We start from the raw sequence: 17467 nt of genomic DNA on the forward strand, positions 1-17467 counted from the left end.
AAGGCTGACATGGAGGCCATGAAAGAAGAGATGGCCACAATGATGGAGGCCATGATGAGCATGAAGAAGATAATGGAGGTCAATGCGATTGCAGTTCCCGCTATTAGCGCTGTTTCTGGGGTGGACCCGACTCCCCCATCTGGCCTCAACCAAATAAATCATCTAACCGCGGATACGGGAGACCCCCATTTTTTGCAAGCCTAGAACAAGCAGGTTTTCCCCCCATTTTGTGACCGCAGGTTTTATCAGTTTCTGGGCTGCATGCCCTCACCTTTAGAGGGCTACACGCCCTCGCCTTCAGAGGACTGCATGTCCTCGCCTTCATAGGATTGCACGTCCTCGTCTTTAGAGGATTTTTCATCCTCGCCTTTAGAGGACTACACGTCCTCGCCTTTAGAGGGCTGCACATCCTCCCCTTCAGAGGGCTACACGTCATTGCCTTCAGAGGGCTGCATGCCCTCGCCTTCAAAGGGCTACACGCCCTTGCCTTCAGAGGACTACACGTCCTCACCTTCAGAGGAGTACACGTCCTCCCCTTCAGAGGGCTACAGGTCCTCGCCTTCAAAGGACTACAGGTCCCTTGCCTTTAGAGGACTACATGTCCTCACCTTCAAAGGACTACACGTCCTCACCTTCAGAGGACTACATGTCCTCGCCTTCAGAGGACTACACATCCTCACCTTCAGAGGACTACACGTCCTCCCCTTCAGAGGACTACACGTCCTCGCCTTCATAGGGCTACACGCCCTCGCCTTCAGGGGGCTACACGTCCTCACCTTCAGAGGACTACATGTCCTCGCCTTCATAGGGCTACACGCCCTCGCCTTTAGGGGGCTACACGTCTTCACCTTCAGAGGACTACACACCCTCGACTTCAGAGGACTACACCTCTTCACCCTCAAAGGGCTACACGCCCCCGACTTAAGAGGACTACACGTCCTCGCCTTCATAGGGCTACACGCCCTCGCCTTCAGGGGGCTACACGCCCTCGCCTTCAGGGGGCTACACGTCCTCACCTTCAGAGGACTACACACCCTCACCTTCAGAGGACTACACGTCCTCGCCTTTAGAGGACTGCACGTCCTCGCTTTTAGAGGGCTCCACATCTGCGCCTTCAGAGAACTCAAGGTCCTCTGCCCTTAATGCTTAATCGAGGGTTGCGCTCCCGGGTGAGGGGCTAGTTGTTTACTTTTATCAGTTCCTGGGCCACCCCCTGATATTGGAGGGTGACCAACTGTGCAAGCACAACCAGAGGGGGAGACTCTCGCACAACTACTATGCATACCAGGGCAAGATTTCACCCAGCCGCTGCAAGGAGACGAGTGTGGATCGTGTGCATCAAAATATGGATGATGTTGCTACTTAGCAACCTTCTTACTAGCGACCACCACTCCGATCTCCCCCTACCGAAGTGTCAGCTGGTTTATTGATCAATCTTTGTTCTTTTCATTGACAAAATTACCCAGTGAAGGTGTTCCTTTTGAGGGCACCATTGTTGATGACTGGAAGTTTGATTATTCTAGTCATGATGCTCGGTGTATGGTCTGCAATGACCAGGCTGATATGACCGACAAATTACTTGTTGGGTCATTAACCTTTGATTGCCGCATCATGCACTATATTATTGTTCGTATTTTACTTTTCCGTTCTTCTAACCTTGCTCAAGCCTTCGAGGAGAATTTGATTTTTATGTGGGCTTTTCTTACCAGTCGTTAGATCGACTGGGCTCACTTGATTCGGTACCGGATGCATAAGGCATTACGGGCCAATGCACCTCTCCCTTATCCTCACCTCGTCACCCTTTTTCTTCATCATTTCAAAATTCCTTTGGAAGATGAACCATTTGTTCAAGTAAAAAGATCTTTTGCTATTGGTGTTGGTGCGGTTATCTTGTTTGGTTACCGTAAGGATGATGATGGTCAGTGGGTTCGGAAACAAGACTTACCTCAGCCAATCCATGACGAACGTACTCTTTCTCCTCCACCGCAAAGGGTTGATTCCTCTTCACTTCTGAACGATGTTCTCTCTGAATTCCACAATCTTTGAGCTTTTGTGGGTGACCGATTTGATGCTATGGATACTCCCCTGGATGCCATGGATGCTCACTTCGATGGGATGGATACGAGGATTACTCGACTTGAGGACAATATGAGCTTCATTAGGCGTTGCTTCGATCCACCAGCCAACCCTTAGTTATCTCTACTATCTTAAGTAGTTATTTATTTCAGTTGTGTATTTTGGCTTTTTGTTGCTTTAGTTATGGTTCTCTTGGACTTTTACCATTGTGTTGGATATTTCTAGACTTTGTGTTTGGTTATTTCTAGACTTTGAATTGGTTAATTAAGACTTGTGTGGATTATTCTCTGGATTGATTTAGTTTATGAATGACTTGTGCTTTGTTTAGATATTTACTTAGTTTTTTTCATTAACCATTTTTGGATTTTTGATGTTGCCAAAGGGGGAGAGAACAAGGGTAAGATTTATAAACTTAGGCATAAATTCCAAAAGTTAGGGGGAGTAAGGGTTGTGTGAATGCATTATCAATTGTATGTAGTTTATCTTGATTTCAGGATATTGTCATCATAAAAAAGGAGGAGATTGTATAAGCAAATATATCATGAAGTTTTGATGATGCCAAAGAAACGCGCTTCTTATGGTTGATCCAAGACAAGACTCCAAGAAATCCAATATAAATGTTGAAGTTAGTCCATAAGAGTCTTAGAAAGCTTTCACTAATTGATGATGCAAAGATTTGGCCAAAGGATGCTTGTTTGAAATTTTAAAATATGGTATTTACTCTCTGGTAATCGATTACCAGAGGATGTAATCGATTATCAGTGGCCAAAACGCTTTCTGAAATGTTTTTAAATATTTTGGAAAGCATGTAATCGATTACACAATTCTTTTAATCAATTACCAGCAGTTGAAACTGTTTATAACAGCTATTAAAAATTTGAATTCAAATTTTAAAGCCTGTAATCGATTACACAATGCTTGTAATCGATTACCAGGAGGAATTTTCGAAAATAACTCTCAAGAGTCACATCTGTTCAAGAGTTTTTTTAATAGCTTTCAAAGGCCTATAAATAGGTGACTTGGGACACGAATTTCCTTAGAGTTTTTCTACACAAAGAGTCTCATCCTCTCAAAAACAAAATTGTCTTATCCTCTAAAACATTTCTTGGCCAAAACACTTGCAAATTCAATAAGGAATCATTGAGTGATCTTCATTATATCATCTTTCTCTTAAAAAGATAATTCTTCTTCTTCCTTTTCTTATTCACAAGAATTGATTAAGAGATCGAGGGTCTCTTGTAGTAAGGTTATCTGAACACAAAGGAAGAGTTGTCCTTGTGTGGTTCAGACATTGTAAAAGGAATTTTACAAGATAGTTGAAATCTCAAGCAGGTTGCTTGGAGACTAGACGTTGACACAAGGCGTGGCCGAACCAGTATAAACTAACTGAGTTTGCACTTTCTCTTCCCTTAAACTTCTTTTATTTATTGTTTTTTGTCTTTTGTATTAAAGAAGTTTATTTTAAATTGTCTTGTTAAGTAATTCATAATAAGGGTACATTGAAAATTTTAAAATGGAGAGTTAAAATTTTAATTAGGGAAATAGTTTCTAATATCTTAATTCAATCTCACTTCTTAAGATATCTGAGGTCACTTGTCTAACAGACAAATATTTGCGGCATACTTTGACAAAAAAATCTCATTTGATATTAGTCAAAAAATAGTCTTGGTTGATGTCAATTTTAAAACATCACCGATTGTGGTCAGACAAAACAACCATAGTTAAAATTATAAAGATTTTGTATTTTTAAATTATTAAAAATTGAAAAACATTTTTTAATTAACATTTCAAAATTAGATTGTGTTTGTTTTCTATAAAGTTTAATATTAAAATTTCATCTATTTAAAATATAAAATTGAAATTTTGCATATCGAGAAAATTAAATTGTGTTATCAAAACAAAGAATTTAAAATTGAAGAAGTATGAATTGATTTATCTAAACAAAGCATTTAAAAAATAAAAGAAATTAAAATCAAAACAAGTTAAATTCTAGAAATTCCAAATTCCCTAGAATTTTAAAATTTTTAATCCAAACAAAAGGTAACTTCACACACTAGAAATAATTTTATAAATTGAAACTCAACAAATATTTTCATAAGTAAATTCAAACTATCTTCAAAATATTAAATTTCAGAAATAATTATTTTTTTTGAAAGAAAATAACTATCTTTTTTTAAGCCTTAATTTATCCTTATATGACTGCAAATGTCTTTTTATAAAAAAAAATAAAAAAAATCATATATCTCATCTTATTGTTGCGTGCTTTACAAGCTAACAGAGAAACTATAAATAAGCACACAACATTGGCAACTTACACCAACGTTTGATTAAGAAAATAGAAGCCTTATTTTGCTCTCTGTTCTTTCTCTCAACAATCGTTCCAACAAATCAAGAGAGTTGAATTCTGAAGCTTTTGCTACGTTTCTACCACTCAGGTTTGTTTCTCCGAACGCGAAAATCTAATACTTCTTTTAGGGTTTGTGATGGATGATCTGCGAGAATCTATGTTCTATCCGACTTCATTTATCTCAGTGAAGTTTTCTGCGCTTCCACGATGCAAATATAGGGTTTCGCGTTTAGGGTTCCTTTCAATTTATTTATTATAAGGGTTTTCATAAGGATCGGCGATACCATAATTTGGGGTTTTGGGAGAGTCTCTATTGACGTTGCTGATCAGGGTTAAATTATTGGTCTTTGATCCAAGTCTTCAATGGGTTTTGATATTGATGTTGTTGATCTTCCTCGATCAACATAGTTTTGTTGCCGTTCATCACTTGCTTTACGATTGTTATTTTGGGAATGGAAAATTTGGGAGCCAAAAGGTTTTGGGTTTTGGATGAAGAATTAAGTCTATGGCTGGGATTTAATCATTGAGTTAATGACTGAAAGCATGAGCCATGGAGAATTTTATTGATAGGAAACAGTACCTGATCTGGGATGTCATTACAATGCCATGTGTGTTTTTTAGAATATCATGGATACAAAGTTTGCACGAAGAACTGAGCGCATTGGTAGAACAACATGCTCTTATTGGAGAGCTGGAAAATGTAACAGAAATCCATGCAGATTTTTGCACATAGAGACACCATCTCCACCTGCTGCTTGTGGTTATGGCAATACTGCATATAGCTACGGAAAAAAGCCCCATTCCTCCTCTGAGAATACCCCGAAATATGGTTCAAAGAAAGCATTGCATAGAGATAATGGAGATAGAGGAGATGCAACAAGGGTTGCTAAGGCTTTCAAGAAATCATCACCAAGGATATGTAAATACTGGATCAACAACAATTGTGTACATGGTGAACAATGCCTGTATCTGCATTCATGGTTTCGTGGTGATGGGTTTTCCACAGTAACGAAACTTCAAGAACATAAGAAGGTACTTGACTCTTGAACCTCCATTTAGTATTTAACACACCAAAATTATATTTAAAGTTCTTTCATAGTTCATTTTTAGCATAATGATTAAATCAAAATTGATATCTGACTTAATAATTGACTAATGTTTTAACAATTATTGATTACAGTCATAGAGTTTTATAATGTAACTATATGCTAGAATAGCGGAATAAGTGTTTTTTGAAAAAGCATTCTCTTCCCTAGTTTCCTAGGAAATGCTAGAATTTGTGAGCCTCCGCATCATGTTAATATTTTTTGTAGTAGTTAAATTAAAGCTTTTGAAAACAGGTCATCACTGGCATCGCACTTCCTGTTGGATCCGACAAACTTTATTCTGGCAGCACTGATGGGACAGTTAGGATATGGGACTGCCATACTGGTCAATGTGCTAAAGTCATCAATCTTGGTGCTGAGGTTACCTCTTTGATCAGTGAGGGGTCATGGATTTTTGTTGGTCTGCAAAATGCTGTCAAGGTAAGCTCTTATCTGTCATTGTTTGGTTTTGATGTATGATAATGTCTAATCATAGGAGTAGTACATGCAAACTGATTATGTGGCTGTGGTTGTTGTGAAGGCTTGGAATATCCAGACCATGTCAGAGTTTACTCTTGATGGACCCAAAGGCCGAGTCCGTGCCATGACTGTTGGCAACAATACACTCTTTGCTGGTGCAGAGGTAACTAACCATGTTATTAATATTGTCCAATGATATTCCCCTAACCGAATTCTTTTTTTCTGGGGTGAGTTAAAATTTGTTTTATTTAAAATTTCAGGATGGTGTCATTTTTGCTTGGAGAGGAAGCTCTAAAGCCAATTCTCCTTTTGAACTGGTTGCGTCTCTCACTGGCCACACTAAAGCAGTGGTTTGTCTGGCGGTTGGATGCAAGATGCTGTACTCCGGGTCCATGGACCAAAGCATAAAGGTATGTCTGTTGTTGAGGATTCTATTTTTCTTTATTAACATGAGAATTTTTTCTGAGAAAAGGATATGTAATTTTCTTTGAACTGTCCTATAACAACCGGATGTTGTTATTTTGTCTTCTTCAGGTGTGGGACATGGATACATTACAGTGTACAATGACACTAAATGATCATACTGATGCAGTCACATCCCTTATCTGTTGGGATCAATATCTGTTGTCAAGTTCATCTGACCGCACAATTAAAGTCTGGGCTTGCATTGAAGCAGGATCTTTGGAAGTGATATATACACACACCGAAGAAAATGTAAGCGTTGACTTAATCTTATGTGTTGAAATATCATTTGGTTTTATTTTCATGTGTAAAAGCTGATATTTCTTATAATGCTGACGAGTTGGTCAATCTCCTAAATTGATGATTTTTTTATATTACAGGGTGTTGTTTCAGTCTTTGGGATGCCTGATGCAGAGGGAAAGCCAATATTATTTTCCTCGTGCAGAGACAATTCAGTTCACATGTATGAATTGCCTTCGTAAGTAAATCTAAATTATTCACGTTTCTTTTTGTTACTGTACCTCCGTCATGGTAATATTTCTTATTTTTTTGTTGCATCCTCTGATGATGTTTTTTCAACAGATTTTCAGAGAGGGGACGTTTATTTGCCAAGAAAGATGTGGCATTGATTGAGTTAGGTCCTGGTGGCCTCTTCTTCACTGGAGATGAGAGTGGTTTGCTGATGGTATGGAAATGGTTGGAGGTACCCAAGGTGGCATCCTCTTGACATGTGTTTCCTTTCAACATTGGAGTTGTATTATCCCATCTATTTCCTCTTGAAGCAGATGGTGATAAGGATGAATTTATTTGTCTGAGCAGTAAATTCACTGTAAAAACAATTGTATAGAAATTGACAATTTTATAGAAATACGAATTTCATTCTTTTATATTCTTCCCAGCAGATGTAATCTTCTCCTGCTTTGATAAATATATTACAATTGTAAGTAACATGGTTTGTAATGAAGTCTGTTTTCAAATTCTTTCTATCATTATCAAAGAATACATATTTGGAATCCAAATATAAGTTCGACCCAAAATATAGTTTTTCTTACTTGTTAAAAATCGTTATTGTAATTCAATTATTTTGGCATTACTGTTATTGTAATTCAATACATATATTTTGGAGGAGTGTGGGGGCGTGGGTGTCATCATCTACACCTGAGCCTTCATCATAATCTTCATCTGTCTAGAAAACATCTTCATCTTTTGTTCAAGAGAAGAACCAGATGAATTAACTTCCACCTACCTGATGAACCCTAGAGGATCTCCTGTCACCCCTGCCATTGTAAGCATTAGAGGCCTATAGTTGTGGAAAGAAAACAGGAAGGGGAAATTGAGACTCCATATTTTGTTGACTCCGCAACAGTGGTTTTTTCTTTTTTCAGTTACAATGTAGACTGTTTCTAGTAATTCTGTCCGGGTGTTAATGATTGAAATGAATTTGTATTAACATAGCAGGATCTTGTGATATTCTTTGAACCATTGTCCCTTGTGGCCCACTTTCTTTGGAAAGTAACCATGTCATATTCATATTACTATGTCAAAATATTGTTTCACTCCTCAGAAGCTTAGACGAGCGAGCAAGTAGAGAAACAGCCGTGTAGAGCTGCCTTGCTCAGTTTACGTTCAGAAAATTATTTTAAACCTTCTATATGTTTCTTGTTATTATCCCGTGAATATAAAAATTAAACCAAGAAAAATATTGCAATACAAATAAGCATGTCTTCATAGTTTCGGAAGCTTCAAGTTCTCAATTTTGTTTGTTGGGTTATAGAAAGCTTTGGAAAGCTTGATTTTTCTTCTTATTATTCCGAGAATATGAAAGCAATGGAAGAAAGATATTGCATAGCTAAAAACGTATGTCGTCCTGAGTATACTATACACGTTGAAAGCTGCTGGTGCTTGAAATTTTTGTAACGTACAAACTTTACACAGTCATATTCGAGTGAACTTCATTTTAGTTCTCATATATATTTTTATAGAAACATCATGGGTACGTGGTATTAGTATTTTCTAATAGATGATTATCACATTAGTGACAAGGACCAGAATCGTAAAACAATAAATAGTGACAACAACGAAAATAAAATAATTTATAAAAATTAAAACTATAATGTATATAATGTATACTACATAAGTAAAATATGAACAAAATTATAATAACATTATGAAGATTTGGTCAAATTATACAAATATTTTTGTTTTTTTTTAACTCTCGGATAAATCTCTTCTTATTGTTTGAAAAAATATTACATGGATGTTTTATTCTACTTAACACACCCTCCTTTGAATCAAGGCTAAAATGCATTTTTTGGTCATTCCATTTTCTTAAATATGGGATTTTATTTCCCATATTAAATTAGACATTTCATCTCCTTTTAAAATGTTGGTTATTTTAGTCTTTTATTTCTTAATTGAGATATTTCATCAGTAACTTTTAAAAGATTCACAATTTTAGTCTTTTGTCCAATTTCAAATGTTCATCTATGTATTGACCCTTATACTTTTATGTTTTTATTTAAATATTGTTATATATTTCATTGTTCTTCAATGTTAGCCTTTTACTTTTGTGTTTTATGCTTGCTATCGATTGGTTGGTGACCCGTATCTTAATTTTTAGATAAGATTGCAATTGAAAAATGCTTTCTTTTATCTTGAACTTGAACTGTGGTAAAATATCCATTAAACCTTAGAGCTTGGAATATGATGAAGGATAATGATTATCTTTTGGTCATGGAACTTAAAACAATTTCTTTGTTAAATATGCAAGAGATTGACTTTTAATGGAAGAACTTAGATATTATCACCTAAGGAATTAAGGATTAAAATATCATTTTTGAACTATGTCTTATATTAACATTGAATAACAAGTTGAGTATGTTATCTTAGTGTAAGGAGAGTTTGATTTGGTGAAATATAATTCCGATAATTTTTGTCATTTGAATTTCATATCATTTTATTGAGTGCTTGTAAAAAAATCCCAAAAATATTATAACTTGTACCTTTGTTTTAATTTATCTTTATTATTGAATATCGTGTTCAAATCATCATTGTTCATTTTTTAGTTTAATTAGTAAAAATTTTCTAATATTTGTTAAGAGTATTATCAAGTTCTTGTGGGAATAATAACTTTTATTTATGGAATACTACTTGACAATTTGATATGATTGTCAATGAATTAATTTAAGCTTATAATTTTTTTCTCTTAAAAGAAAAAACTTATTGAAGGAACCTATCATGAGTTATCAGAGTTTTTTTTTTCATGGTCCACTTCAAATTTCGACCGTCGCTATTTTCATTTTTTTAGTTTCATTTACCATTCTATTCTATTTTCACTTATTTGAGTAATTTCAACACTCAAATTTTTGTGTACGTGGCATCAATATATTACTATATTACTAATATATATAAAAACAAAATATAGCCCGTGACGTTCATATTGACTAAATTATATGTGTGTGGCTTTTTCAAATAATAAATTTGTTTTTATTTTTTAAAAATATTAGTAAATGATAATATATAATAACTTAAGCATTTAAATATTTTAACCTTTTGTGATATTTTTAAGTGTACTTGGTGCACTCTTTCGATCCCGTTTTAAATTTAGACTCCCGTTTGGAGCACTATAATTATAGAATTTAAAAAATAAATATATTTGAAATGAAATTATAAGCAACTTTCATGGAAAGAAAATAGCATGAATTATAAATTTTGTAGTGTTAGGATGGAGCAATTCAGCAAGGAAATCCATTTTTTCAAGGAATTTAAAAGGATTCATGATAAAATAACTTGTTTGGATAAAATATTTGAAATGAGATTTAATTTTTGATACTTTTATAAATCATTTTGATTGACCAAAAACAGTGAGATTTCAAATCCTCTAAAAAACTATAGAATTTGAAATTCTTTTTTCGGAGATGCCCACTTGAACTCACGACGTTATTGCTCGCAACTCATTCTCGTTCAACACTCGCAACTACAGGTGACAAATGTTTTTACGACCGACATCGACATAAGTTTTTTTTCACTGACGTTGCCCGATGTTTTTTCGGTAAGAATATTTTTTTCTCGCTGACATCAATGATGGGAATTTTGTAAATCATGGATGTTTTGATGATGCTGAAAAGAAATCACTTGATAATGATTGTCATCATCAAAAAGGGGGAGAATGTGAATATATGAATACATGATTTTGATGATGCCAAAAAAGAATCAAACAAGGTTGCTTCAATGGTTAAGCATTGCTTCAATATTAATACAAGGTTTCTCCAACAAACAAAGTCTTGCTTCAAGATTAACTCAAGATCAAGCCTTGCCTCAAAATAAAGTGTTTTCAAGACATCTAAGACTCTGGTAATCGATTATTAGGCAGTGTAATCGATTACCAAAAGACAATTTTGGAAAATAGCTGTTAGAAAGGGTTTTGAATTTAAATTTTGAACCTGTAATCGATTATCATATGTTTGTAATCGATTACCGGCAACAAAATTCTTGAAATTCAAATTCAAAAGTCATAACCCTTCAAAATATAACTGTGTAATCGATTACCATTGAAAATTTTCAAAAAAAGGTTTTGAAAAGACACATCTCTTCAAACCATTTTGAAAAGGCACAAAGGGCCTATATATATGTGTCTGACATCAAAAAGTGAGAGAGAGATATTCCAAGAGAACTTCATTGTGAAATGCTCTCTCAACAACTCTTGGGCAAACATTTGCAAGTCTATTGAGAGTTCATCCAGGAACTTCAAATTGTATTATCCACTCTAAAGGAGAGCAATCTTTCTGTTCTTCTCAGAAAGTCAATTATAATCAAGAGACTGGTTGTTTCTTGAATTGTGAGCTTCCGGAACACAAGGGAAAGGGATTCCTTGGGTGTTCAGAAGTTGTAAAAAGGATTTTTACAAAGATAGTGGAATATCTAAAGTGGGTTGCTTTAGGACTGGACGTAGGCATGGGAAGTGGCCGAACCAGTATAAATCGAGTTTGCATTTCTCTCTTCCCTTATCTCATTTATGTTATTGCAATCAATTTTTCCTTTCATGTTTAAAAAACATTATTAAATTGATTGTTTCTTCTTCTTCTTCTGCATTTTGAGCCTATCATTTAGAAGGGGGTTAAAAGTTTGTTAGTGAGACTTAATTCACCTCCCATCTTAAGTTATTGAAACCACTTGTTCAACAAGTGGTATCAGAGTAGGATTCTTGTCTAAAATTTTAAAACTTATAGAATAAATATGGCCTCATTTAACTTTCCATTTCCTGAGGGAAATTCTATTAATAGGCCTCTTGTTTTCAATGGAAAGGGTTATCACTATTGGAAAACTCGAATGCAAATCTTTATTGAAGCCATAGATTTAAATATATGGGAAGTCATTGAAATTGGTCCCTTCATTCCTACAATGGTAGTGGGAAATGCAACTATAGAAAAATTTAGATAAGAATGGGATGATGATGAAAGAAGGAGAAGATTCCTCCTTAGCCCCAAAATGCTATGAATGAGATCAACATGGGCACATGAGTTTCAATTGTCCTGTCTTTAAAAGAAGAATGGAAAAATCCGACAAGAGGAATTTCAAAGAAAAGAAAGTAGAGAAAGCATACATCACTTGGGAAGATAATGGCATAAATTCTTCAAGTGATTCAAAAAATAAAATCATAAATTTGGGTCTCATGGTGAAAGATTATGAAAGTGGAGAAGAGTAAAGTTAATACATTGATAGCGATTGCTCCAAACACAAGGCGGCAAAAGCATAAGAGTTTATTCATATTTCTACCAAAAATAGTGAACATGTGATCTATGGAGACAACAAATAAAGGTAAAATTGTTGGAATTGGAAAAATAGGTATGAATTCCTCTATCTCCAAAGAAGATGCCTTAAATATTGATGATCTTAAGAATAGTTTATTAAGTATTCATCAATTATGTGATAAAGACCATTTATCTAAGAAGAGGATTTTAATGTTTGTCTACTTTTTTTATTATTTTTGCTTATGATTGTTAATTTTTTGACTGAGTTTTGATGCTTGTTTTCTGCTTGAGTTTTGATTGTCTTTGATAATTATGTTTGATAGTTATGATGATTGTATTTGAGAGTTATGTTGATTGTCTTTGATGATTGTTTTTTTATTGAGTTTTTTCTTGGCTATGATGATTGTGTTTAAGAGTTATGTTGATTGTCTTTGATGATTGATTTTGATGATTGTGTTTGAAGGTTATGTTGATTATTGATTACTTTTGATGATTTTTTTTTCTTATTATATATTTTGAATTTTTTATATTCGATATGTATTTTTGTGGGTGCAAAATAGTTTTTTTTAATGCCTTTTGGTATCAATTGACTCTCATACATTGCTACAAGTGGTAATATTTTTTCTTTTAGGCCATGAAATGATACTTGTATAGTACGACATTCTCTACTCTTTTAATTCATTATAAATTGTTGAATGATTTTCTCCTCTCTGCTCATGATTTTGTTTTTTATGTTGACAAAAGGAGAGAGATAGATAAAAGATAAGATAGTAAGGAAAATTATTTATTCTTTATGAGACAACTTTTTATATATGAAAACTTCAACTGTCTCATATAAGCAATCATTGCAAAATCAAGGGGGAGTAAACTATACAGATAGATCTTTTTTTGTTGTTGCTCCTAACCTACAGATGGTTTTCATCATCAAAAAGGGGAAGAATGTAAATCATGCAGGTTTTGATGATGTCAAAAAGAATTTTCTTGATAATGAGTGTCATCTTCAAAAAAGGGGAGAATGTGAATCATGCATGTTTTGATGATGCTGAAAAGAAATCACTTGATGATGATTGTCATCATAAAAAAAGGGGAGAATGTGAATGTATGAATACATGATTTTAATGATGTCAAAAAAGAATCAAACAAGGTTGCTTTAAAGGTTAAACATTCCTTCAAGATTAATACAAGGTTGCTTTAACAAACAAAGCCTTGCTTCAAGTTTAATTCAAGATCAAGTCTTGCCTCAAAACAAAGTGTTTCCAAGACATTCAAGGCTCTGGTAATCGATTACCAGAGGACAATTTTGGAAAATAGTTGTTAAAAAAGGTTTTGAATTTGAATTTTGAACCTGTAATCGATTACCAGATGTTTGTAATCGATTATCAGCAATGGAACTCTTGAAATTCAAATTCAAAAGTCATGACCCTTCAAAATATAATTGTGTAATCGATTACCAGAAATCTGTAATCAATTACCAGTGAAAATTTTCCGAAAAAGCTTTTTGAAAATACATATCTCTTCAAACCATTTTGAAAAGGTACGAAGGGCCTATATATATGTGTGTCTGACATAAAAAAGTAAGAGAGATATTCCAAGAGAACTTAATTGTCAAATGCTCTCTCAACAACTCTTGGGCAAACACTTGCAAATCTATTGAAAGTTTATCCAGAAACTTCAAATTGTATTATCCACTCTAAAGGAGAGCAATCTTTCTGTTCTTCTCAAAAAGTCAATTGTAATCAAGAGACTGGTTGTTTCTTGAATTATGAGTTTCTTGAACACAAGGGAAAAGGATTCATTGGGTGTTCAAAAGTTGTAAAAAGGATTTTTTACAAAGATAGTGGAAAATCTCAAGTGGGTTGCTTGAGGACTAGACGTAGGCAATGGAAGTGGTTGAACGAGTATAAATCGAGTTTGCATTTCTGTCTTCCCTTATCTCATTTATGTTATTGCAATCAATTTTTCCTTTCATGTTTAACGAACATTTTTAAATTGATTGCTTCTTCTTCTTCTGCATTCTGAGCCTATCATTTAGAAGGGGATTAAAAGTGTGTTAGTGAGACTTAATTCACCAACCGTCTTAAGTTATTGAGGCCACTTGTCCAACAAATTTTTTGCTGATGTCGGCCAATGATTTTTTTTGCCGTTGTCATCCAGGTTTTTTCAGTTGATGCAACCTATTTGATGTCGACCGAAAAATAGTCTTGGTTGATGTAGGTTTTAAAACATCACTAATTATGGTCAGGCAAAACAATCATACTTAAAATTATAAATATTTTGTATTTTTACATTATTAAAAATTGAAAAATATTTTTTTAATTTATATTTCAAAATTAGATTGTGTTTATTTTCTATAAAGTTTAATATTAAAATTTCATCTATTTAAAATATAAAATTGAAAATTTGCATGTGGAGAAAATTGAATTGTCTTATCCAAATAAAAACTTTAAAATTGAAGAAATTTGAATTGATTTATCCAAACAAAGCATGTAAAAAATAAATGAAATTAAAATCAAAGCAAGTTAAATTCTAAACATTTAAAATTCCCTAGAATTTTAAAATTTCTAATCCAAACAAAAGGTAACGTCACACACTAGAAATAATTTTATAAATAGACATTTTGGTCCCTGACTTTTGACCCTTTTTTGCAGTCCTTATCTTTTTGAAATGTTAAAAATAGTCCCTATCTTTGCATAAGTTTTGCAAAATAGTCATTGTCATTAAATTTGAAAGTAACGCCGTTAGGGAGGTACATTATTGGCAATTTTAATCCCACATAGACTATCCAACGTGACAAATTATCCCAGATTGTGACACGTAGACTGGGCTTTGATACAAAATTTAAAAAGTTGTCAAATATTTTCTTCTTCACTTGCTTCTTCTTCCTCAAATTAGGGTTTCTAAAGCTTCTCTCCTCTCAATTCCAACATGGTGGAGTCTTAAGTGTGTGTTTCTCCCTAGTCTTATTTGTTCCCCTCGCTCCATCTTTTTCCTCTCCTCACTTCATCTTTTTCCTAGTGGGCTTTGATTTCTCCATGTCTGCAAGTGACAGTTCTTCTACATTTTCTGGTAGAATCATTCGTCGTTGCCACCATGGAAGACGTACAGCTATTCTAACTGCAAGAACAAGGAGAAACCCAAGAAGAAAACTAAGTTTCTAATCCTTCTTCTATCACAAGAGAATCAATGATAGTGACTGATTTGAACTTACAAATTGAAGCATTGCAGAAGAAAATGAGAAATTTAGCAAACATTGTGTTGTTAGGTTTTTCAATTTTAATTATAATGTTAGTTTTAGGGGAAATATATTTTAGGAAAAATTTGTAGTAACATCTTTTGATATTATAAGTGTTGTTTTGCTGAAGAAATATTGTGAATGAAGTTCCTCAAGGTTTTGTTGCTACTGTCAATTACTTTGCAGTTCCTCATGTTTTTCAGTTGAAATTTGATTTGGGTCTATCTACTGTCAATTACTTTGCAGAACAATAGAGTGATTCTCAACTTGATCAAATATCATATAATTGGTTATACTTTTCTGGTGTTGATTGCATACATTTAAAGCATAATTATCTAAAAAATCTATATAAGTCATTAAACTATCCTAAAATCATTACCATGTAATAGAGTATACCAAAAGTATAGTGATAGTATAGTCATGTATATGAATACTTGTATGAATACCTTGTACAATGTAGGTATAGTAGTATATGCTGAGCTGTCATGCTGTTAGGCTTAGCTGTGGCAGTTACATTGCAGTTAGGAATCAAGGCTATATATAAGAGCCTTCCATCACAAGATTGAGCAGCTTGTATAATTCATTCTATGAAATGAAAGTAAAGGAAAACAGAATTTCAACATGGTATCACTGAGTCTCTAAGATTCAGTTACAAGTTTGTTACGTTTCCGCGCCAGAAACTCTTCGTCTTCCATGGAAGAACCTCCATTAATGGCGGACGATGAGCACCAGAACGTGAATTCGCTTGCTGATCTACCAGCTACAACGAAAGCATCCACCAAATCTGGGCTCACACATTCTCTCACAATCAAGCTTGATGAGAAGAATTTTCTCCTGTGGAGTCAACAGGTAAATGGAGTAATCACTGCGCATAATCTTCATCGATTTGTTGTAAATCCGCAGATTCCGTTGCAATTTGCGTCGATTGAAGATTGCGCACTTGGAATCAACTCCGATGAGTATCAACAATGGCTAATCAAAGATCAAACACTCTTCACTTGGTTGCTATCCACCCTCTCCGATGGTGTACTTCCTCGTGTGCTGAGTTGTAGACACGCACATGAAGTCTGGGACAAGATCCACAAATACTTCAACTCTGTACTCAAATCTCGTGCTCGTCAATTGAGATCTGAACTCAAGAACACGAAGAAACTCTCAAGATCCGTCAATGAATACCTTCTGCGCATCAAATCGAGTGTGAACTCACTCGTTGCGGTTGGTGACATGGTTTCTGAACAAGAACAAGTTGATTCAATCCTTGAGGGACTGCCAGAAGAGTTCAATTCGTTTGTCATGATGGTGTATAGTCGCTTTGACACACCAACTGTCGAAGATGTTGAAGCATTGCTCCTTCTTCAAGAAGCACAGTTTGAAAAGTTCAAGCAAGAACTTACGAGTCCAAGTGTGTCAGCAAATGTGGCACATACTGAAACCAATGCCAGTGATTCAAATTCTGAGCATGAGAGTCAAGAACTGGGAACAGAGCACTACAATGTCAATGCCAATCGTGGAAGAGGTCGTGGTAAAGGCCGTGGCCGAGGTCGTGGAAAAGGTCAAGCTCAAAATCAAGGCAAAGTCAAGTGCCAGATCTGTGCTAAACCAAATCATGATGCCATTAACTGCTGGTACAGGTATGATCCTCAAGCCATGAATCAAAACTCACGCGGTGGTTACCAAGTAGGACCCTCCAACAGGCCTCAGAACTTCAACCCTTACATGAGGCCTACTGCACACTTGGCCATGCCTCAGCCCTATGCCATGCCTAATATGGATCAGTTCTCCAATGGAGCTTGGTACCCTGATTCTGGTGCCTCACATCACCTCACCTATAATCCCAACAACCTGTCCTACAGCTCTCCCTACACTGGTCAGGACCAAGTTGTGATGGGAAATGGTCAAGGTGTGTCAATTCACTCTCTAGGTCAATCTCAATTTCATTCACCTAATGAACCTAATGTGAAGCTCACTCTTAAAGATTTACTCCATGTGCCTAATATCTCTAAAAATCTGTTATCAGTTAGCAAATTTGCCCAAG

The 17467-nt window shown here is 34.9% G+C and overlaps 1 protein-coding gene across 1 annotated transcript; it reads left to right on the forward strand.

The window, feature by feature from the left end:
- Nucleotides 1-4410: 4410 nt before the first annotated feature.
- LOC114388421 (zinc finger CCCH domain-containing protein 48-like) lies at nt 4411-7337 on the forward strand. Its single transcript, XM_028348907.1, has 7 exons — nt 4411-5455; nt 5764-5949; nt 6050-6151; nt 6249-6398; nt 6523-6702; nt 6831-6928; nt 7033-7337. Exons 1-7 carry the CDS (start codon nt 5051-5053, stop codon nt 7175-7177), a joined length of 1266 nt encoding a protein of 421 aa, XP_028204708.1. The 5' UTR covers nt 4411-5050; the 3' UTR covers nt 7178-7337.
- The last annotated feature ends 10130 nt before the right edge of the window (nt 7338-17467 follow it).

This window comes from Glycine soja, chromosome 15, assembly GCF_004193775.1.
Source record: "Glycine soja cultivar W05 chromosome 15, ASM419377v2, whole genome shotgun sequence".
NCBI lineage: Eukaryota > Viridiplantae > Streptophyta > Magnoliopsida > Fabales > Fabaceae > Glycine > Glycine soja.